General features: G+C 43.6%; 1 protein-coding gene across 1 annotated transcript in view; it reads right to left on the bottom strand.

The window, feature by feature from the left end:
* The window catches only part of LOC125760256 (zinc finger protein 813-like), a 37,152-nt gene extending 13,879 nt beyond the window's left edge, over window positions 1-23,273 (bottom strand). The window contains exon 1 of the mRNA XM_049420104.1: window positions 22,779-23,273. Coding sequence (XP_049276061.1) covers window positions 22,779-23,008 — 230 coding nt within the window. The 5' untranslated portion in view covers window positions 23,009-23,273. The remainder of the gene's footprint in view (window positions 1-22,778) is intronic.
* Window positions 23,274-24,148: the final 875 nt, after the last annotated feature.

Below are 24,148 nucleotides of genomic sequence, written 5' to 3'. Positions count from 1 at the left end.
ATTCGCAAAGAAGGCGAGTTCCTACGCAGAGACGCGAGCAGAAAGAAAGAAAAGGGCAACGACAGCGCGCGAAACGAAAGCTCTATCAGACCACAACACAGGATTACTTCACAGCTGCAATCAGTCATGAACGAATAGCATCAACCACACTAGACCAGGCTCAGCCAACATTTCTTGCGCAATTCGGTGAGTCTTTCAAGTGATTTCTGTTCTCTTCTTGAAAGCTCGAAAGCCGATTGCACACCCTTGTGTTGTAGTTAGCACGCAGTCGTCCTGTGTTTTGATCCCGGTGAAGCTTGGACACACAACAACCAAAGGCTGTGTCGCTCACTGTAGGCACACAAAGTGAACACTTGCTGGTCAAGAACAACAGCAAAGACTGCGCGGTGCTCTTGTAAACCACCAGAACGTGCTGTCTTTCAAACGACTGCCGAATTCCCACCATGCCAGACCTGGCCAGACGCCAAACTCCACGCTGCTGCCAATAACGATGGAACTTTGATAGACGTGGCACAAAAGGTGACGGGAGAAATCTTTTAATTGCTTACGTTAGTTATTACAAACACTTTTTCTATTAGATCTTGATAACATTAACTTTTGGAGACCACGCGTAAAGTAATAAAGACCATCGTCCTGAAGATCATCGTAAAGTAATGAAGCTTTTAAAAAATTTATTGCAACAAAAAAAAGTTTGTTGCTAATAGGTAAACGGTGTCTAATTTGGCCTCAGGTTGACTCAGGCGGCACTTCTTTTTCTTTTGTTTTAGTTACCAATCTCAAAGGCTATGCATGTGTCGCAGTCGCATGTGTTGTGGAGCACTGATCTCCTAGTGGAGATCAGTGTTGTGGAGTAGTAGACGTGCGTACCAAGGTATGCATAGTGCAACCTCAGCAGTGTTGCGCGGCGCCGCCGCAAGCAGTGGTGTCGAGTGGCGCTGTCGTCGCACCAGGCTCCAACAGGGTGCCCTTAAAGGTGCTCTGAATCAAGTGTGTGGTCGCGTTGAGCATAGTTGAGTTGTCGGTCGGCACTGTTCTTGTGACGTTACCTCGTCACCCGCGCTGGCGGGAGTTTCACCTGCATATTCTTACTCGATGCTGCAGACGCAGCAAGGGACCACAAACCTCACCCAAAAGCTATTCATCATTATTCAGCCATAATTTCCCGTTGACAATGTGATATCACAGAGAATACTGTTTCTTGTCCGCATAATAGAAAGCAGCTCAAACAAGAGGCGTCACACTGTAGTCCGAATGACAAAATTACATTACCAAATGGCAGAGAGTTTACATATTGCTCTGCACGTTACGGGCTCTGGATTTGGAGCTCCTCATTCGTGCCATTCTGTTAGCCAGCCACTGCGTGATTCATCTTTACACGATGTAGGTCATGCGAAATTTGAATAAATAGTGATGACACATAACCAGACAACTAACGTGAACAAAGCTAGCTGTTACCAAGCAGGACTGTCATTGAGCCCGGTTGGTCACACCTAAACGTGGTTTTAAATACAGGGATAAAAGATTACGGAGCTCCACACACGGCACGAAATACGTAGCCCCTGTTTGTGCTTAAGTTGTTTTTTGTGCTTGTGCCTTATGTATGGTGCGCCTTGTCCAACTTTGATGGTGTACATATATAGTTCTGTTTGATTCGCCTGCAACACACTGAACTAGTTAAAAGGGGGGTATGAAAAGCTTTGAAATTGTTAAGTTCGACTTCAGCGGTACACGCATGCACAATGCAAAGCTAGAAGTCAATCTAAAGGCGCCAATACATTGCGGGCATAATGCTTTATCCGCTTAACGTGCATTTCTCGTGCAAGTTTGACAGGTCGTGAACCTAATATATGGTCAAAGTACGAACATTAATCCTTTCAGACGCCACCTATGAAGAACTGTCTGTAAATGCGTCAAATTGATACAATGTTATTTCAAGGCACTTGATATTGTATTGCAAAAAAAAATAATGTCGTAATACGTTAATTTATGCGTTATAGTAATAAGTCCTAATTACTTTGTAATTAAATATCTATTTATGCTGAAACTATTCATGCTCTGTTTTTGCATAAACAGAATGGAATCTCAGGTTGGAAATATATAGTGCAAACTTGTTTTCGGTTACGTCCATGTTGAGCAAAGAAAAAATGTACTTTTGATGTGGGTCGCGGGACGTGCCACGTCGAACGACTCGTCGAATATGGTAGCTCCTTCAGCAAAGTGGTTGTATGCAACAGTACGCTAAAAAATGAAGTTAAATGAAGACAAATTTATTATGCAGCAGGTTCAATTCATCCAAAGCACAATCTATCTTGCTCTTTTTTAGCCCCTAGTCGATAAAAATAGCAAATACAAGTGGTGTACACAATTGTGTACATAGCGTCTCAAAGGGTCAAACAAGTACCACATAGCATTAAGACAGCACTTACATGCAACTTTGTTGTCCCTTCCTGTTTTTCATGCATCATGTTGCACACTACAAATCTGGACTCACTTGGACTCAGACTAACTGAAATTTTTCTTAACCAGACTCACTTGGACTCAAGCTCGCGAAAATATTGCTTGCTCGGACTCACAGCTCACTCTGAGTCTGAGTGAGTCGACTGATGATTCAATTAGCGTATAATTAACTTTTTCGACTATAGTGTCACCAGCTCTTTAACATCAATATCTCATATAATTGGTTCTCTACTTGGCACGTTTTGATCTTGTACCTTCATTTACGAGTTATCAATGATTACAACCCAGTAAGGACATTTTTATTTAAAGAGATGACTCACACGAGATATTTTTATCAAAAACTTCCCGCGAAAGGTTTTGCTGGTTTTGCCCCCCTCCGTAACTCACGCCTCTGATCAATAAATATTGAAATGGTGTATGAACGCTAGTGCTTTTTGATGTATGTATGAGTAGATGCGAGTGTAAACGGGAGTCATCATAAGGATGATAGTAATGCTTAAGTTGAGTATGTAGCACCATAGGTCGGCAAAAAAATGTGGAGCTCACTCAGACTCAGACACACCAAAATTTTCCTCATCTGGACTCACTCCGACTCAGACTCACGAAATTATTACTCATCTTGACTCACTCAGGCTCAGACTCACGGCTCAATCTGAGTCTGAGTCAGTCGACTCATGAGTGAGTTTACAGACTTATGGTTAATTAAGCAACACGAAAAGGCAGTTGCATTCGCTGGGACTGTCTTCTGTCACAGCTTGAAAACCACCACAAAAAAGGCATACCCATGCAAAAAACAGCAATAAAAAACATTCACTCACTCTATAATGTTGTTTATACCAATTTTTAATTCATAATCACCACACTCCAGAATACAAACAGCTGCTGAAGCAAGTTTCTGGTGAGTACCAAAATGAAAGAGGCAATTAAATGAAATAAAAAGAAGAACATTTCCTACAGCATTGAACTCTGTGTTTCTTCACCAGAGGCTCCGACACATTGGGTGGTGTGCAATATCTGCAATGTGGCATTCCAGAAAATTGTCGATATCCCCACCTTCCGGCTTTTTGCGTGTTCCAAATTTTGCTCCTCAGATATCGCAAATTGAGTGGGTCTTGCATTTAAGGAAGCAGCTCGGGCGCTGTGGTCAACCAATGCAGTTAAGAGTTAAAGACTTCACATGCAACACAATCTTTCTTTTTGATTTTTTTTTTACTAATTGAAGGCATGTGGGTATGTGTACTACCCTCCAAGCACACAAATGGCACAAATGCACGACAATGAGAAAAAATATGCGCATGCCAGGATGGAAAGAAAGCACAGAAGGAGCGCACTGCTTCATCATAAAACAGGTGCAATGGCTTTCTCTGATGGGTTTCTATGCTAGCTTTCTCTCAATATCAAAAGGAACAGTGCCAAAATATTTTTATAAGCCTCAAAGGTGTTTTGTTAATCTAATAGTATGTGGCCGTCAGGGTGATACATAGAGAAACAGTGACCACAAATTCAAAGTTGGTTGTGAAACAAGAATGTATCAATTCACCTTAACAAAACCAGGCAGTGCCTAAATCCCGTATATACAAAGTTAGGGAGTGTGTGACATGGACAACAGCAACTGGTGTATGAAATTATCAATTTGTGGAACACGCACTCTTTCTTTCTGTATAATGCTATGCGTGTTTGCAGACCCCAGAATCAGCGCTTTACTTGCCTATTCTTATCTCCTGTGTCGTCCTTGTCTCTGATTTGAGCTTCCATAAGCTATCCTTGTCAAGGATGTGTTCAAGGTGTATCCTTATCAAGGAATAAATATAAGGCAGGCATCAGATGCTGAAAGTCTTCGAAGGTACTCTATCACACAGGAAAAAAGAAAAATGAAAAGCTACATGTGTCCACTCTTGAACGAAATCATAGATAAACTCAATGCTACGAAGAAGGAAGGGATCAGATAAAGACCAAGGGCTCTAGCTCTCAAATGAAATCGTAAAACCACTCATTCACACAGGAAAAGTATAACTGAAGAATCATATGCAACTTCTCAACTGAAACATAACTTGGCCTGTTTTTAACTGGATGTGCTGAAGCAACCATAGGTGTGCGCAGGGGGGGGGCAATGGGGGCGAGAAGGGGGGGTGCAAAGTCAGCCCTATACATTGTAGGGGGGGCGAGGAGAGGGGCGCAAAGGCAGCCGCATACATTGACATAATACGGAGGGGGGCGCTGCGACAAACCTTCGCCCCCCCCTGAAGGGGAACCCTGCGCACGCTTATGGAAGCAACCCAACACATATCAGTGAAACAATAGCACATGTGAGAACTGACAGAACCACGAAGTGCAGTAGAGGTTATCTGAACAAAAATAAGTGCCTCAGACAGGCCTGGCCAACGTTTCGATAGGTGCTCCTATCTTTTTCAAAGGCACCTCATCCTCCTTGGCATACTAGTTTTGAGAGGTTTAGTCAGTGATGTCACCTCATACAGTGTCAGAGTCTGTACTCGTCATCGAGTTAGTGAGTCACGTCGCATCACATGGTGATGTGATGTGACTTGCTAACCCTTTCAAAACAAACACGCTAAGAATGATGAGACGTCTTCAGCAAAGATAGTTCCACCTATCGAAATGTCGGCCAGCCTGTCTGAGGCACTTATTCCTGTTAAGACAATCTATACATCACATCAGGAAGACAGTACTACAGAAGTTGCTTCACTCGGTAAAACGTTCGAAGATGCATAAACACATGGATAAGAAAACATAATCACTTGCACATAATAAACACCTCAACCAATTGCATACAAGTTTCCGCATATAGGTTTCGTTACAAAATCCAAAAGTCTACACGTCTTGTCTGTGCTTGTCCAAACATCGCCTGGGCCCTTTCTGTTGTTGAAGTGGCTCTGTAGCAGATTTCACTGGAGCATGGACAAACTAGCCTCAACTATATCAACTTTAGAACAGCACTTGAAGCCACAGAATGATATTCACATAACTTCTTGGCCTCTTCCTGCTACAGTTGAGCACTCCTGCTAGTGTCGAGTGCAGTTGAGTGCAACTGCGAGTGCAGTTGAGTTTCTACTACGTGTGAGCACCATCAGGTATAAGCTCACAACTCTTGTGTTTTTTCAAGTGGCGCACGAGGTCTTTGTGCTGCACGAAGTCCAAGGGACAGAGTTGGCAATGGTAGGGTCTCTCACCAGTGTGAATGCGCATGTGCGTGACCATGTTGCACTTTTGATTGAAGGCTTTGTCGCAGAATTCGCACTTGTATGGGCGCTCGCCCGTATGTGTTCTTTGGTGTTTTTGCACATCGGAGCAGTTCTTTGTAGTGTAGCCACACACAAGACACTTCCAGACGCTCCTTCCCCTTGGATGGGCAGGGGGACGGCGCACAACGAGCACCCCTGCGAAAAAGTCAAAATGATGCATTTCCAGCAATGAACAGAGTTGAAGGGACACGGCAGAGAAAAACGATTTTTCTCGTATTAGTAACCCTTTCACAATACAAAAATCACCGCACTTGCCACAAGACAACGCTTGGAAAGCGAGAACACGCACGAAAAGAAAATGATGGTGGTGACGCCACCTTAACATTGCCGCACCAACCGCTGTGATGTCATAGATTTTGACGGTGTCTGCATGGGCCTACGTAGTTCCTGATCGGTAGAAATGAAGTACGTTGTCCATTGAGGGGGCCAGAAACTTAACATACCAAGTTTCAGAAAATTTCGTTGAGCCACTGTCGCCAAAATACGAAAAATACACTCTGAAATCCGTGAAGTCATGCAAGCAGATTTTGGCACGAAATTTAAAAGTGAAACTTTGACCTTGATTTTCTCATCTATAATTGAACCTGTGATTAACTGTGATGAACCTGTGAACGTCATTAGAGTTTTCAGAGCACAATTTATCAATCCAAACCGATTCACCGCCTTAGTATAGTGTCCCTTTAATATTGGAGGGTAAAATAGGCAAGCTAGCCAGTACAACTACTCTGCAGTGGCATGAAAGGGTAGCGACAGTAAAAAGTGAAGAAAAACAAAATTATGAAATGAACACCCACCTAAATGTTAGAAAAAGCACAACTCTTATAACCAGAATTACTGTTTACATGTGAGAAAGAACAGTAGGGAAACACTGAAATTTTCCTTATAAATATGCCTCCACAAGTGCATCAGAATCATTTCCGTCGATGGGGTCAGTTCTAAAATACTCAAAGTTATTAACAATGCATCTTTGCACACTTTTGTAAGGTGGTTGTTGCAGTGTTGTATCGTTTGTTCATGCACATTTATGTTGCTTCCAATGATTACTTCATTGTCTTCTTACACAATGCCCCTCCTGCATGGGTCTTTCACTGCAGTATTTCTGTAAATAAATAATAAATACACGCATAAATAAATTATACTCCAAGGCGTGAGGCACTTATATGCTACTTATATGTGCCTGGTTTGTGACTTAAGAGAAATCAGAAATGTGATTGAAAGGTAGCCAGTGTTCCTTGAACAAGTGCAGGAGATTTGAAAGCTTCACCTATCCTTGTGCATACTTGTCAGGCTGTCCACGTGTCAAAGCAAGTACCCATCTTTTTCTTTGTTATTTCAGAGCAGAAAGACAATTAGGTGGTTTTTAATAAAAATGCTTTTTTATTAATACTAGTGCTTACCGTTCAGCATCACACACTACATTTGTGAAGCGGCTAACCTCAATAAATACTGTCTGTGACACCTAACGGCAGGATTTCACAGCACTGACATCAGACGGAAAATGGTCCAGTATCGGTGCATAACATGACTCCAGCTAGACGATTGTATATATACATAGATGCATTATTAACACATGGTTGTTAGGAACAAGAGTCTTTCTTTAAGTGTCTGTTTGCACTTCGTTTAGTATATAAAGGACTAGATAACACTCCAGAGCAACAATACACACGAACGCTGAGGCCGATCTTTCTCACCTGCTCATCCACAATGCCGCTACACTAACACGGGTTCGGATAAAGCTAACGTAGAAGCATCAAATGTCCGTTGCACATTGCATAACGGGTAACCTCACACAAGAGAACTGCAAAAGCATGGTAATTACAATGCGGTGATATTACAGAGTGCCTTGATCCTCAGTGAGGATGTCGTCAAAATGCTATGACAGTTGAATCTCCTCTGACATTCTTTCAATTTTTATATTCTTAAGGAAACACCCTTTCCAACTATCCGCTGGTAATAATGAATAATAAATAATAATAATGCAGTTTTTCACTGAGCCATTCTACATTCAATTAATTCCTGCCAATGACCGCATAATTTGCCACAAAGAAGATATAAATATTCATCAGACTGATGTTTACTGGTGCAATGCGTGGTCCAATGACGTTACGTATATAAGTGCAAGCATATGATCAAATGAAGATGAGGCACTGCTCCCACTTTCATAAATAACGATCCTCTTGAGTATGCAGCTTTACATAGATACCTTAACATTCCCGGGACATTTACATATCTTGCGTAATTAGCATCACTAATAGAATGCTAGGATGTCTCTGTCAAAACATTTCGTAAGTATCACACACAGATTTGCAATGTACACAAGAATGGTTCATGCAAAACATCACTCCTTATCAACTGATTAAATATGGTCCTAAATAACATTGTTTGCTTCGCGCCCGGCAACTACAACCAGCCAGCCGACAAAACTGAGACGACAAAAAGCCTCGATGTGCCACATGTACCATCCCTTCACAAGACATTTCCTTTAACTGTGCACCACTTCACAATGCACACCAGTGATTTCCACATAAGTTGTTGCCACGTTTCATTTCGAATTAAAGAGACCCTCATCAAAAAGGCACACAATTGGGCAAAACCAGGCAACTTCTTGTGCACTGCTTTATCCCATGTCACAACACCTTGTTTTGTTGCCTCTGGTTTTTCATACAATGTTCTCCAAAATGTATAATGAATTGTGCCTTACAAACATACCTAAGCATCGGCTTTCATGCAAACGGAAAGAAGACATCTTGTATCTTTGATTGGGTCAACTAATAAAGTAGGGTGTGTGACATAGTGAAGAAAATCAGCCCTGTTAATTTTGTTTGCATGTTACCCTGCCTTGCTTCTTGGGGTGTTAAGCAAAAGGAATAGGTATTTGCATTGGCCTGGTGTAGCTTTTGTCATGGCTTCTGAATAGGCTACCATGAAAAAGATATAACAAGACAGGGCATGCAAAAATGGACACAAGAAAGAATTCCAGCATAGAAATATCCTGTGCGACATAGAATATAGCAACTGGTGCATGAAATTTACACGTAATGTAATAAATACACTTTCGTTTCACACACACACACAAAAACAGGCATGCTGACAGCAACATAGTAAAAGTGGGTCTAAGGAACACCCTTATCGAAGAATGGAAAGAAGCCTGGCATCACGTATGAAGATCTCCTGGAAGCGACCAGATGGTACAGAAGAAAGTTAATAACAGCATGTGTCCCCTCTTTAAGGACAGCATAATTAAACACACTGCTACAAGGAAGGGATCACAGAAAAACCAAGGGAATGTGTGTTGAAATAAATAAGGCCAGTCAGTCACAAGGAGCAGGTATTACTGAAGAACAATATGTACTGGCTATTACAAAAAAAACTAAACACAGAATGGCTTATTCTCAAAGTGCAGTAGTACTGACGAAATAATAATGTCAGTGAACCACTACTTCACAAATTACTTCATTCAATACAGCTTTTGTATAGGAATGAACACACGGATACGAGTACATGATCCCTAGCAAATACCACACACTTGGTCACAGCCTACGACATTCATTATAACATCAATAAGTTTTGTTTCCTATTTTTAGATGTGCTGGAGCCATGTTCTCTATGTCTTTGCAGTGTAATAGATTTCAATCAATCATGTACAAACTAGCCCCGACATCAGTTCTTCTAGTCCAGCACTTGAAAGCCCAAAATGAGATGCACACATCACATGCCTTCTCGGCCTTTCCAGTCAGAACTCATATAGGAGCACCATCAGGAAAATGTTCACTGTGCTTGTGAGCTTTCAAGTGACGCGTAAGCTCGGGCTTCCACGCAGAGCTCCAGGGACAGAGGTGGCACTGGTAAGGCTTCTCGCCGGTGTGGATGCGAATATGCCTGATCAAGTTGCTTTTGTTATTGAAGGCTCTGGCGCAGTGGTCGCACTTGTACGGACGCTCGCCCGTGTGGGTTCTTTGGTGTTTTGCCATATCGGAGCTGTTACTTGTAGTATAGCCACACACGAGGCACTTCCGCACGTTCTTGGCCGTGACGAAGGCAGGGCGACGGCATACGACGACCATGTCTGCAAAAGTCAAAACCGTGCATTTTCAGCAAACGACGGAGTTAATATTGGTGGACAGCATAGGTAGTCTCGCAAGTACGACTACACCACACTGGGGGTGAGAGCGTGGCGTCAGTGAAAAGTGAGGAAAGATGGAATTATGAAAAGAACACACGCGTAAATGTTAGAAAAAGCACAACTTGCAAATAGTATCACATTTTCGACTTCGAAGCGAATTCAAACAATGAAGACCAAGTGCGAATGGAATCGTATATTTGTCGAATATTCTCAAATACAAATAGCACAACTAGTGGCTATCGCAAAAAATAAAAGAAAACAAGAAAAAAAATTTTTTTTTCACCAACCAGACATGAAAAAGCTTGCTGTAAAGCAAATGATATACAGGAAATATATGCATTGTACAACACTATCATCTGAAAGTGCACATATGTAGTTATATAATGGTATCATGAAGGATGGATAGCTGCTTGGTATATTCTGGAAGCAGCGACACCGTTGTGCATGTCACTATTCCTCCAGACAACAAAAATACCCTCTCAATAGACACAGCATGAACCAGTCTAGTGGGTACCCGTCAGACTGCCCATGCATCAAAACAAGTGCCTCTTTGTTCATTTGCAATTTTAGAGCCGAAAGACTATGCGGGGATATTAATACAAATGCTGTTTGTCAGTACTTGTGCACATTGTTCAGCACCATCACACACTGCTAGTGTGACGTTGCAAATCACAATCAGTACAGTCCATGACACCTGACAGCAGGCTTTGGTAGGACTGACAGAGATAAAGAATGCTGTAGTATTGGTATACTGCACACACACACACACACACACACACAAGAATGTCAGTGTGAAAGCACTTCTAGCCATCTACCAGTTGAGATTTCGCGGATGTCAGGAAGGAACCCGAGGCTTCAGCTAAACTTATCAATAATGGACAGGCTTGGCAGCGGCAACAAAATTAAAAGGAATTCAAGATCTTTTAACAGTTCAAGCAATCAATGAAGGAACGTGACATAACTGAGAAAACCAGCCTTGCTTATTTATTTTGCTTATTTCCCTGCCTAGTTCGTTAAAGGTGTTAAGAAAAATGGAAAAGTATTTGCATTTGCTGGGTGTAGCTTCTCTAAAGCTTGTTAATAGCCACCACAAAATTACAATGCCATGTGATAAACAAGCGACAAAAAACACTGACTCACTCTTTAACATTGTTTGTGCAACTTATAATTCTGAACTGCCCAACTCCAAGAATTTGTATCAATCCCTGAAGTGTCCTCCAGACCAATAGTGGAACGGCAGAGCCAATTAAATGTAGGTTAAATTGTAGAACTTGCGCCCCTCCCGACAATGCAATAAGGCCTCAGCAGTTTGCTGTCGGGCACCACACGCTGCCCAGATATCGCTGAAAGAGTTAGGCACAATATCAACTGCAAAAATAAACAACCGATGAGTTTTTTTTTCCACAGTTGTTTTTCTTTTGCAGTGCTCAAAAACGGGCAAAATATTTTCGGATCATATTGCAAATCAGTTCTGCGGAATCCCCCAAGGTGGCGGAAGGGTTTAGAAAGGGGGGAAAAAAGGGGGAAAATTTTTTCTCCTTTTTTTCGCTTTCTTAACTCTACCGCCACCTTGCGGGATTCCGCAGAACTGATTTGCAATGTCTCCAGTTGCTTCGAGTTGTTGATGAATTCGCCCTCGCGCTGCCAATCGCTAGCTTCCTGGTTAGCTCAATTGGCAGAGCGACCGCCTCGGAAAGGCGTTGGTCCCGGGTTCAAAAACCCGGACCAGGATGAATTTTTCGGCAACTAGGAGGCTTTATTTCTGAGAAATCCGTATGGATTTCCTTGTGGCTTCTTGCTACAAATGGGTGGTTGTCTTTTTAACTTTCTTATTTTCGGACCAGAACGGCCAGAAAGTGGGTAAAGGTTTCAGATCACAAAGGTTTAATGGTCTGGGGAGCACCTTTGTTCTCAACATCAACAAGAATGGTATCAAAATATTTTTAGAAGCTTCAAGAGACCAATTGTTAATTCAAGATTACATGATGTGGGACTGTGAGTACGCGCAGAGTAGAGAAACGACTCGACGGCGTGGAGCCCAACCGTCAAGTGAACATTTATCTTTTTCTTCAGCCTCTTCGCCCTTCCCCTCTCATCACCCCAGGTGGAATGGGAAGATGGCGAAGAGAAACTGGTTCCACAGAGCGCTCGAATCCCACTACTGCCTGCGGATGATGGCCTACTCGCGGCCGCTGCAATGGTAACGGTAGTATCATGCCGAGTAACTACGGCTACAACACTCGATGTTACCTTAGCCTGCAACAGGTGGAGCTTTGCATGGCTTGTGAAAATGTTGTCACTTGTCCATCATAACATGAAACCAGGTAGCTATTCAATCCCAGCGTAGATAGCATGTGCGTGACATGGGCGCACAAAATTTACACAAAATGTAATACGTTCACTTTCATTTCATGTGCGAATACGTATGCTGACAGTCGCCTAGTGAAGGAAGGACCAAGGAGCATCTTTATCAAAGTACAGAAAGAAGCTTTGCATCACACATCAAAACGTCCTGGCATTAAGCCACTCCATGGCGCAGAAGAATGTTTATAATGTGTGCTGACAGTCACTGAGGACACATGCTGTTTATAACAGCATGTGTCCCCTCTTTAAGGACAGCGTAGCTAAACTCAACGTCACAGGGAAAGAATTCTAAAAAACAGAGCATTCCTTTCTTGAAACATATGATGAGGCCAGTGAGCCACACGGAGCAGGTGTTAACCTTAGATGATATCCACTGACTAGTGCAAAAAGAGACCAAGTGGCTTATTCTCAAAGCGAAACACTGATGCAATTCAAAACATCAGCAAACCAGAGTATCATAAATTACTTCGTTCAATACAGATTTGGGACGTGCATGAACGCAAAAATAAGAGTACACAATTATTTGCAAATACCACAAACTTATTCGAATGCGTACCAACAGGAGCACAGCCTACGGAACATTCAAGATAACATCCAATAAGTTTCGAGCCCTGTTTAACCTTGTCCTGTAGTCACGTATGTTCTTTATGTTGTTGATGTGGCTCGGTGGCACATTTTACTGGCATGGACAAACTTGCTGCAACCTTGGTTCGTGCCAGCTCTTGAAGCCGCTGAATCAGATGCACACATGACATGCCTTTTCAGTCTTTTCGTATGTGGTTCACGTAGCCAAACCATTGGGCAAATGTTGCCCGCCATGGTGATTGTTCAAGTGACGGTCAAGCTCAGTCTTTCGTGCACAATCCCAGGGACAAAGGTGGCACTGGAAAGGCTTCTCGCCGGTGTGGATGCGAATGTGCGTGACTAAATTGCTCTTGTTATTGAAGGCTTTGCCGCAGTAGTCGCATTTGTACGGGCATTCGCCCGTGTGTATTCTTCGGTGCTTCGACATGTTAGAGCTGTGACTCGTAGTATAGCCGCACTCGAGACATTTCCGTATGGGGTTTCCCCTTGGCCGGCCAATGCAGCGGCGTACAGCGACCAACTCTGCACAATTCAAAACGGCGTGGTTTCAGCGAAGGACAGAATTAATATTGGAAGGCAAGGTAGGGAGGCTAGGGAGTACTACTTCTACACAATGGCGTGAATGGGTGGTGGCAGTGAGAAATTAAGAGAGATGAACTATGAAAAGAACATGCATGAAAATGCGAGAAAGAGCTCTACACTTACAACCTGTGATTGCAACACACATGTGAGAGAGAGAACAGCAGGGGCGCATTCAAAATTCCTTATAAATGCCTGAACATTTGTAACATAAATGTTTCGATCGATTGGGTCAATTCTAGAATGTTCACTAGGATTAACATTGCGTGTTTGCGCACTATCGTGAGGGCAGCCACACAGGGTGTTACCCAACTTGCTCCTTCATGTGATAATAATAATTTCTGGGGTTTTACGTGCCAAACCCATGATATGATTATGAGGCATGCCGTAGGGGAGGGCTTTGGAAATTTTGGCCACCTGAGGTCCTTTAATGTGGACCTAAATCTAAGCACACGGGCATCTAGCACTTAGCCTCAATCGAAATGTGAGCACCGTGGCCAGGATTGAACAAACGACTTTCAGGTCCGCAGTCAAGAAGTGTAACCCCTGTCTCACCGTGGCGGCCATGTCAAGTTTCTCAAAAGCGACTCATACAGAGCAAATGCCAGTCAAGGAGTGTTGGCACACTAACTCAAGGCATACAGCTGTATCATAGTCTGCAGATGCCATTGCATGTATGCCACACAAACACATGCAAACACGCAAGTTTTGAAGCATAAAGGTTACAATATCACTTCATCTTATCGGCTACTTTTCTCTCAAATGAGTCTGCAGCATTCTTTGAAAAGGGTAAATAAAATCTGACATCCAGTGGTTAGTGTGAACAGTACATGTTTAGTTCGATTATTTCTGTGCCCATACAAATGGGCATAGGACCAGAAAACTGGTACAAAAGTTGCCCACCCTTCCTTAAGCACTATTTAATCAGCTATTATTTCCTGTAGAGAGTGTTATATCACAGAAAGTTTCTTGTAGTCCACAACCTCAAGAGCATGACAAAAAGAGAAGAGCCATCGCAGCAAGCAAAATGGTGGAAAAAAACAACAACATAAGGTACAGCCACATTATGACCATTTCACATTTCTGACCAATCAGGATGTGGCTGAGCAATACAAGCTGCCTTGTATGCAAGGAACTCATCAACATAGATTCAGTGCTCACCACACGTGGGATTCTCTGTAAGTATAGATAATACAAGTTATCTTAAAACAATGGTAACCAGAAGAAATCGCATCATAAGTGTCACGATATGACAAGCTGTGTCCACAAATCTAGCTGTGAACGAATACAGCAACTATTGGAACCAGGCATTTAGACATGTTTAAATAACGACAATGTTAATTAACAAGAAAGAAAGTGGACAAGCCACACCACACAATGTTCACACTGGCAACCCATTAATAACAAACTGTGGCTAAGCAGTTGCTAGTGCAAACGCTGCTGTGGTGTGCTTTGCCCACTTTTGCCTCTGTATGTAACAGTGCCATTTGTCTAAACAAGAAACTGTGACCATTTTAGATGCACTTCAGGGTTTATAACTGACTGCACAGCATGGAACACAATAGTCGAACATGCAGAGAAGGAACACAGACATCGCGACACTTGCCTAACTGCGTCAATGTGTCATAACATCGTCTCATTTTCATCCAGTGCCCTCCACACTATACATTGAGCCATACAGTAGAAACATATCTACACGTTTGCATTCGAGGGAAAGGCAAGGGTGCATAAAACATACGGCATTAAAAAACTGCACTGCTCTTGACACACCATTAGAATTCGACTGCTATCCATACACTGAGAATGGCAAAGGTAGTTGTGCCTCGCAGTGCAGGTGTACAACTATTTTTACACGAGTGTCCTTCAAAATCCAGGTACAACCTGTTAGAGAGCAATAAACCATGCAACTACGAAAATATTTGTAGAGGTTTGCAATATGGCAGTCTCGAGATTCTCCGTCCCAATTTTGGGCAAACAGACTCAAGAACATTTTTTCCCCCCACCACGATGCCTGCATTTCACTGCACAGCTGAGCGCGCCGATTTCAGCGCCACGGCAAAAATGTATAACCAGGCCGTGGGGGAACTGCAGCGCTGCAATGTAAGTGGACTTGTTTGTCAAGACGCCGAGATGGAAAGTTTTTGCTGTGTTTGATCTCTTTGCTCCTCTTATACTGTCTTCCATTTGCTGGCCAGTAGAATGGTCGAGGCATCTGTAAAAATGAGAGTGCACAGCATATATAGATTAAAGCTGAATAAAACTGAAATGGAAATTAGGAGAACGTGCGATAAGAGACATTATAACATGCTTTATGCATGAGGAGAGGCCTGAGCTGATAACATGCTTTATGCAGTAACATGTCAGGCATATGACTAAAATGTGCACCTAATCCTCTCTCGAAACCTGCAATGGCAGCTATGGTTCTCTACTACTCAGCGCGAGGTCAGGAGTTCCTTGGCAGTACCATCCCAATAGGGTGAAAACACAAAGATGCTTGCGTATTAGATTTAAATACATGATAATGAAATCCCACATAGTTAAGCTTAATACTTTGATCTCAGTGATGTATCAACCACATTAAATTGCAGCGATACATTATGACCCTTTCTGAAATAAAACACTTGTAGTTTTCAACTGTGCCGTATGGTTATACACAATATGTCTACTTGAAGAAAGCATCTTGTGTTCACAGTTTGTCTTCCATATTTCCCTGAAGTACTACAGAAACTTGTTTTGTAAAAAAAAAATTTGCTCCTCAATTGACACACGTATGCAGATCTCGAGCCTGCGAACAAGTGACAAGAAATTAAGTACAAAATAGGAGTGATCAAATAGGCGGGATTGGTGGGGCCCAAATTAAATGCAACTGCCAAAATTATCTGAGCACAGTCTGCATCCAGTAAGTAGCCTCACAGCACGATATCTTTTTCTTAGAAATGAGTTAGTTGCGAGATGGGGCCTTGCCCCGCTACCCGTTTCATCAGGTCTGTTCTGCATCTTTGTGACAAAGTGAAAGACAGGCAGAAAAACCTAAAACATGAGCTACAAGCTCTAATCTTTTTTGATACTTATACATTTAAGATATAAAAACTTATAGCATGGGAGTTCATGGTTAAGCTTTCACATTCAGAGCTAATTCATGGCTCCTGCATCACGGAAACATTTACTCGCGCTACCTTACCACAAAGCATTGAAAATGGTCAAACGAGAAGTGCATTCAGATTCTCCAAGAGGCTTCAGAGGCGGGAAGCAGTTCCTGAATTTGCATTTCCTCATGCATCCGTGTGGCATGCATACAGACTCATGTAGCGTGCTGCACAATCTGAAGCAGCATAAGAGGCAAATACTGCTCTGTGTGACACGACACGTTGCTTGTTGGATTTCTGGCATTTCAAATATCTCACAGATTCACACCAACACGAGGGAGGTAATGGAAAAGGTAAAAACCTGCATCGCTCCATTCCATTTCTACGCTGTGTATTATTACAGTTTCTTTTTTCTAGAAGTCGAGAAGCTGCCCAGGTCAAGTTTCAGTTCAATGCAGCGCAGGTGTTTATCCTGCATTTCGATCTTGAGGGGGGGGGTAGAGTTATAAATCCCTGCAGCAAAAGGGCAGCTGCTTCCGACAAGAGCTTATCCGGTCCTAACTAATACCGGTATCATGCGGGCACTTTTCATTGCAATCAGGGCTGATCGGGATCGGATTTTTTAATTACGATCTACAATGGTTGCTGCTGAACGGTTCAAAACTAATAGGAATGGAGTTCAGGGCATATACTTTGGCCAAATCATGATCTTTGAGCCCGACTACGATTAAGTGACCGTGCTACAGCAACTGATCCGAATCGAGCCTAATCGGTATCGGCCCTGATAGAGATAAAAAAAACGCCGGGGTTTTGTGACCCCGGCATAAACAACGCGCAAGTGTCACATCACAATCCGTATGCACGCCCGATGACTACGTGCGATTTGCTTCAAAAACGGAGCCAAATACAACTTTGTAAAACGCAGTAATCGCGAAGAAGGAGAGTTCCTAGGTAGCGCACTTAAGTGTCATGCACTTCACGCGAGCAAAAAATTCGCCGATGACAGTGCGCGAAACAATCAGACCACGACACAGGGCTACTTCGAAAGGGGAATCAGTCATGGAAGAAAACCGCGGTAGACCAAGCCCCAGTCAACATGTCCTGCACCATTCGGCGAGTGGTGTAGTTAGCACGCAGTCCACGCAGTCGTCGAGTGTTTTGATCCTTGTAAAGCCTGGGCACACAGCAACAACAACCGAAGGCACCCACTGAAGGAACACGAAGTGAACACACACTGAACAAATCTGAACACTCTTCAGCCTCAGGTCGAGAACAGCATGGACTGCACTTGGCACGGTACGATTGTCGATGTTATCCTCCGAGCACGGCTCATACCCAATGCAGGGGATAGGTCGATAGGCCGAGTAGTGGGTGAACTTTCCCATTATTTTCTGTAGTGTGTCACTCCTAGATGCTACACTTCACACTGATTTGAAGTGTAATCTATCAGCGAGTGTCATCTTTCAAACGACTGCCAATTTCCCTCCAAGCCAAACTTATCCTTGATCATCCTTGATGCTGCTGAGTGTTAAAACGATGGAGCTTTGATAGACATGACACTAAACGTAAATTGAGAAAAATAATTGAATTTCTTACGTTAGTTATTATAAATGGAAACTCACGCCGCAGGTTGACCTTAGCCGGCAGTTTTGTTTCTTCAAGTTTGCCCGCCGACGCCAGCGCTTGCCATTCCCCTGCCGGAAAAAGCGTACACTAGTAGCGTGTTACTATGGCCTCCGAGATGGCGAGCGCCCGCCATCTCGGAGGCCATGGTGTTACGACACTTCCACTCGCTTTGGCTCCCACGCATTTGCGAAGCGCGCGCTGCACGTGAAACGCCCCTCGTTCCGCGATGTCACCCCGACAGAAAGGGGGGAACTATTTCTGCGTCGTCAACTGTCACACTGCCCATGCAAACACGAAGGGGTCGGCTCCACCAGTGAAATTCTACCGATTCCCAAACAGATGGCGCGAAAAAAGCAGACGACAGGCACGGATGCGAAGCTCACGTACGCTTGAATGGGCACGACCACGACAACTACGAAAAAAGAAAAAAAAAGCATTAGTCGTTGTTGCACGTCCATTGGTTTTTTTTGCAGATACAGTGAACTAGTTGTTACTGAGTGCGCAGGTACAGCCCGTACAACACGGTGCACTTACGATAGTGACCAAGATAAAATGCCTTGACAGCAATTGGCTCTTCCCCCGCAGATTGCACACAAAAAAAGTTTTTCTGAAAGCTGGGCGCTCGTCATTTCCCTATTAATAATGCTATGCCATGTTGATAGTACACACACTGTTCGTGAACTCGGAGTACCGGCTATGAGAACGGCAATGATGCAAGGAAGGACACGCGAGGTAGATGTCTGTCTTTGTTGCGGGAAAGAAAGAAGCCCAAAATAGACCATTTATTTTTTGGAGTGTTGCGTACCGCGCAATAACTCGAATGGTTGCTAGTAAATTAAGGTATCCCAACTAACAGCAGTCACAGCGCCACGGCCGCATAACCTAAAGCATGAGAAGCGGTCTTACCCATGCATCCAGTAACAAACACAGAGAGTGCGTAGTACACACAGCAAACCAAATAAAACAGGTATATAATTATGAACGTACAGAACATTGTGCTAACCCCACGTCATAAACAGCGTCGTCCTTCACTTGCGAAATGCACATCGCTCTGACGAGGACGGCGTTGTCTGCTATCATTTGCTCCGCATCTGCTAGATGGCTGTGCAGACGCTGACCTTTCACCAAGTTGCTGCCACGCGGACAGAAGCGTGTACATCCTAACTACACGTGACGCGAAATTCTCAAGAACACGTGCAGAACGCGTGCAGCATGCCAGCAAAGCAATGCGTTTTCAAGGCAGCTTGAAGGGGACAGCGGAGGGGTCAACACTCGAGTAACGAGTTTTCTCCCCACATTGACTGACAGCGCCCGGCACCGCAGAGCCTCCCACGGCGTGGGTCTCCCCTATGGCTGTGCATGCGTGCAATGCGTGTGTAGTGCTGTAGTAGTGCTGTAAGTTTCAATTTGAGAACTCGGCAGTGTTGCGCGCCGATGCTGCAACTCGTGGCGCTGTCGTCGCACCATGCTCTAGCAAGGTGCGCCGTATCGAGCGTGCAGTAGTGTTGTGTTGCTGGTCGTCGGCGTTTACCATTTCTTGTGAAGTTATCTGGTCTCCCGTGCTGGCGGGAGTTTCACCTCCCGTATGTTCTTGCTTCATGCTGTAGAGGCACAAAATGACCACAAATCTCACTCAAAAGTTCTCCATTTTTTCAGCATTGTGAATTGGCTATCATTTTACTCGACAATGTGACATCATTCAGAATGCTGTATGTTGTCCACATCATGGAAAATATCACGAACCAGAGCTGTCACAGCTAGAAAAATGGTGAAATAAGTGATTACAGACAGACTCTCACCAGGGGCGGTGCCTGTGGCGGATACGGAGAGGGGGCAGCCGCCCCCCAGAATTTGCGCCTGCCCCTCCTTCGCACCCCCCCCGCCCCTTCCAAAGTAGACATGGTCAAAACACAAGGAATGATTTCTCCGCCTCCGTGCGCCCCCTCCACTCCTCACACAAAGGAAGACACTTGACGTGGGTGCCCCCCCCCCCCAGTAAAAAAATCCTAGCGCCACCCCTGACTCGCACCAGGGTCTTAAAGACCAATTCACACTACCGACTAATTGTGACTTTGCTCAGAGTTTACTAGCTGCTCTGTGCATTATGGGCTTTGTAGGTATGGATTTGAATCTCCTAATTCGTGCCATATCGGTCAGTCAGCAACTGCGTAAATCATCTTTAAACAATGTGGGTTATGCCAAGTTCGGATCACGAGTGACAACACGTGACCAGAAAACATGCATCGACAATCCTAGCTGTCATATCCAGGCCAGTTGGTCACACACAGCGCACTTTTAAATATAGGGTTAAAAGACTACAGGGCTCTCGATCCACAGCACGAAATAAGATACTGCACGTGTTTACGACATAGTTGCTAAACCACTGCATGCTTGTGCCTTATTCGTGGCGCACCTATAGTCCAGTTTTGTCACGGTAAATAGTTCTATTCGGTTCGTTTACAACACTCGCAACCACTTAAATGCGAGGTATGAAATGTTTTAAAATTTTTAAGCTCAGCTTCAGCGGTACGTGCATGCACCAATACCACACTAGAAGTCAATCCCAAGGTGCTGACGCACTGCAGGCACAATGTTTTGTCTGCTTAATGTGCATTGTCCACATAAGTTTGACAGGTCGTGAATCTGAGGTATAGCGTGAAGGTTATATTTCAAAAACGAAGAATATTTGTGGAAATGCACTGTAGTTCCTTCTAGTTTTTCATGCAGCATTTTCCATACTGTACCTGTGCCTTACAAACATACCTTAACATATCTGCCTTTAAGGAAATGGAAAGAAGACATTTCATATGTTTGATCGGTTCAACCCACCAATCAAAGACTGTGATGTAACTGAGGAAACCTGCCTGTTCTCATGCTGTATTCATTAGGGTGTTGAGCAACAGCAAAAGTGCTATTAGTTACATTTGCTGAGAGTAAAATCTGTCACAGCCGGTCAATAAACCACCATGCACGTTCTCGACATAACCATGCAAAAAAGTACAAAAAAAAACGCTGACTTACTCTAATGCTGTTTACTCCAATTTTTAACTGATAATTTCCACACTCCAGAATTTGCATAGCTGCTGAAGCAAGGTTCTGATAAATACCAAAATCATTATCAATAGCAGAAAACACAAGATCATTTTGTACAGCATAAAACTCACTGTATTTCCACACCAGGGGCTCCAACACGAACGGCATTTCAAAAAATTTTTCACATTCTACCGCCACTGGCTTTTGCAAAAAAAAAAAAAGCAAGAAGAAGCTTATTTTTCAAGTGCAGTGCAATGCTACACATCAGCGAACCAGCACTTCGCAATTGACTTCATTCACTACAGCTTTGGGATAAGCATAAACACATCGATATGAGTACATATCCACTTGCACATAACACACACTTACACTCAAACCTCGTTATAACGAACACGGATATAACGAATTATCAGTTATAACGAAGTAAATGAATAATAGTTTTGTCATAGCTACAGTGTTACAAATAAACGTTTATAACAAATTTTCGGATATAACGAAGTTGTTTTCGTGGCAGATGCTACTTTGTTATAATGAGGTTTGAGTGTAGTCGACTGCTAGGCTTCGGTAGAAGCACCAAGATTTTATCCCTTGCCTGCAGTTGTCCGAGTATTGTTGCCCACCACCTGAAGCCACAGAATGAGACGCACACGTCACATGCTTTCTCAACCTTCCCTGTCATAGTTTAAAAGTGAACATCATCAGGCAGAAACTGCCTGCTTTTGTGAGTATACCAATGGGACATAACGGTCGGCTTCTGCCAAAATTCATGGGGCACAGGTGGCACTGGAAAGGCTTCTCGCCGGGCAGCATAACTAAACTCACAACTACCGGGAAGGGATCATAAAAACAAACAAGAAGGTTGTCTCTTGAAACAACAAAGGCCAGCCTCTCACAAAGAGCAGCTACCAATGAAAAACAATATATATATCGGCTATTGTAAAACACACATGGTGTGGCTTATCCTCAAAGTGCAGGACTGACATAATCTTACATAACATCAGTGCACCAGTACTTCACAAATTACTTAATTCAATATAGCTTTGGAACATGCATGAACGTATGAATAAGAGCACTATCGGCGTCAAATGAAATGGTATAGTCCGCGCCGTCCAGTCATCACCATTGACAGGCGTGCAGCACTCCGGTTTGGCAGCACTGTGCATACCATGGTGATGACTGGACGGCATGCACTATACCATTGCTAATGCTTGCCGCTGTTCGCGTTTCATTTTGACGCCGATAGTACATAGTCATTAGCACATCACACACACTTGATGAATGCATATCTACATAGAGCACAGCCTATGACATTCATTATAACATCCATTAGGTTTTGTGTCCCATTTGTACATGTGCTGGAGTCATGCATATTTTCTGTGTTGTTGCAGCGGCTCAGCGGAGGGTCTCACTGAGGCACGGACAAACCAGCACCGACCTTAGTTCTTCTAGTTGAGCACTTGATTTCATTTTAGCAGCGCAAAAGACAGGTGGGACAAAGGAAGAGAAGCTACAGGACAAGCATTTCTCTGCTTATGTCCCATCCTTTTTTTGCGCTGTTAAGACCAACACATACCAACTAGTCGCACCTCAACGCTTCTCTAGCACTTGAAGCCACAGAATGAGACACACGCATCACACACCTCCTCAGCCTTTTCTCTTGCGGTTCACGTACGTGCACCCTCAGACAAATGTTGCCTGCGCTTGTGAGCTTTCAAGTGACGTGTAAGCTCGGTTTTCCACGCCGAGTTCCAGGGACAAAGGTGGCACTGGAAAGGTCTCTCGCCGGTGTGGACGCGTATGTGTGTGATCAAGTTGGACTTCTGATTGAAGGTTTTGGCGCAGTAGTCGCATTTGTACGGACGCTCGCCTGTGTGTATTCTCTGGTGTTTCGACATGTGAGAGCTGTAAGATGTGGTGTAGTCGCACAAGGCGCACTTCTGCAGATGCTTCTCCGTGGGGGAGATCGGACGACGCGGCCGTCCCGGACGGCGCGGCTCGCCCGGGTAACGGCAAACAACGACCACGTCTGCAAAAGTCAAAACCACGCATTTTCAACAAACGACAGAGTTAATATCAGGGGACAACAAATGGGGTCTCGCAAGTACAACTACACTTCACTGTGGTGAGACAGCGGTGTCAGTGAAAACCAAGAAAGGACAGAATTACGAAAACAACGGCACTTATACCCTGTGCTGCAGTCTACATGTTGGAAAAACAGGAGAAATGCATTCATATAGTGTTAGTGCGCCTGCACAAGTGTTATTCCGGTCGATGGAGTCACTTCGAAAATGTTTAGGACGATTAACATTGTGTTTTTACACACTGCTGCAAAAGCAGCCACAAACAATAACAATGTTTTGTTAACCTGAGATCCCATGGTAACAGTAATATTCGGCCAAAAACTACAACACCCAAGGCTACAAAACCCAAAGTTAGTTTAGCCTGCAATCAGTAGACCTCGGCATGGCTCGTGAAAACGGTCCTCACTTCTCCATCATAACACAAAATCAAGAGGTGATTCCATCCTAGGATAGAGATAGCACGTGCGTGACATGGGTGCACAAAATTTACACATAATGTAATATGTCCTCTTGCATTTCACATAACAGGCATGTTGACAGTCATCTAGTAATGGAGGGTACAAGGAACACCCTTGTTAAGGAATGGAAAGAAGCCTGGCATCACACATCAAAATGTTCTGGAATTAAGCCACTTGACAGCACAGAAGAAAGTTAACAACAGCATGCATCCACTCTTTATGGACAGCATAACTAAACTCATTTCTACAGGGAAGGGATCATAGGAAAACAGAGGAGTTGTTGCTTGAATTAAAAAGAAAGGTAAGTCTATAACAAAAAGGAGGTATTAGTGAAGAACGATGTGCACTGGATTTAAAAAAGAAGCCCGAAGCGGCTTATTCTCAAAGCACAGTACTGACGTAATCCGAAACATCAGCCAACCAGTACTTCACAAAGCACATCATGCCATACAACTTTGGGAGGTGCACAAACAAATGGACACGAGTAAATTATCAC

Source organism: Rhipicephalus sanguineus, chromosome 10 (assembly GCF_013339695.2).
Source record: "Rhipicephalus sanguineus isolate Rsan-2018 chromosome 10, BIME_Rsan_1.4, whole genome shotgun sequence".
NCBI classification, from domain to species: domain Eukaryota; kingdom Metazoa; phylum Arthropoda; class Arachnida; order Ixodida; family Ixodidae; genus Rhipicephalus; species Rhipicephalus sanguineus.
This window is presented reverse-complemented; position numbering and strand designations above follow the sequence as displayed.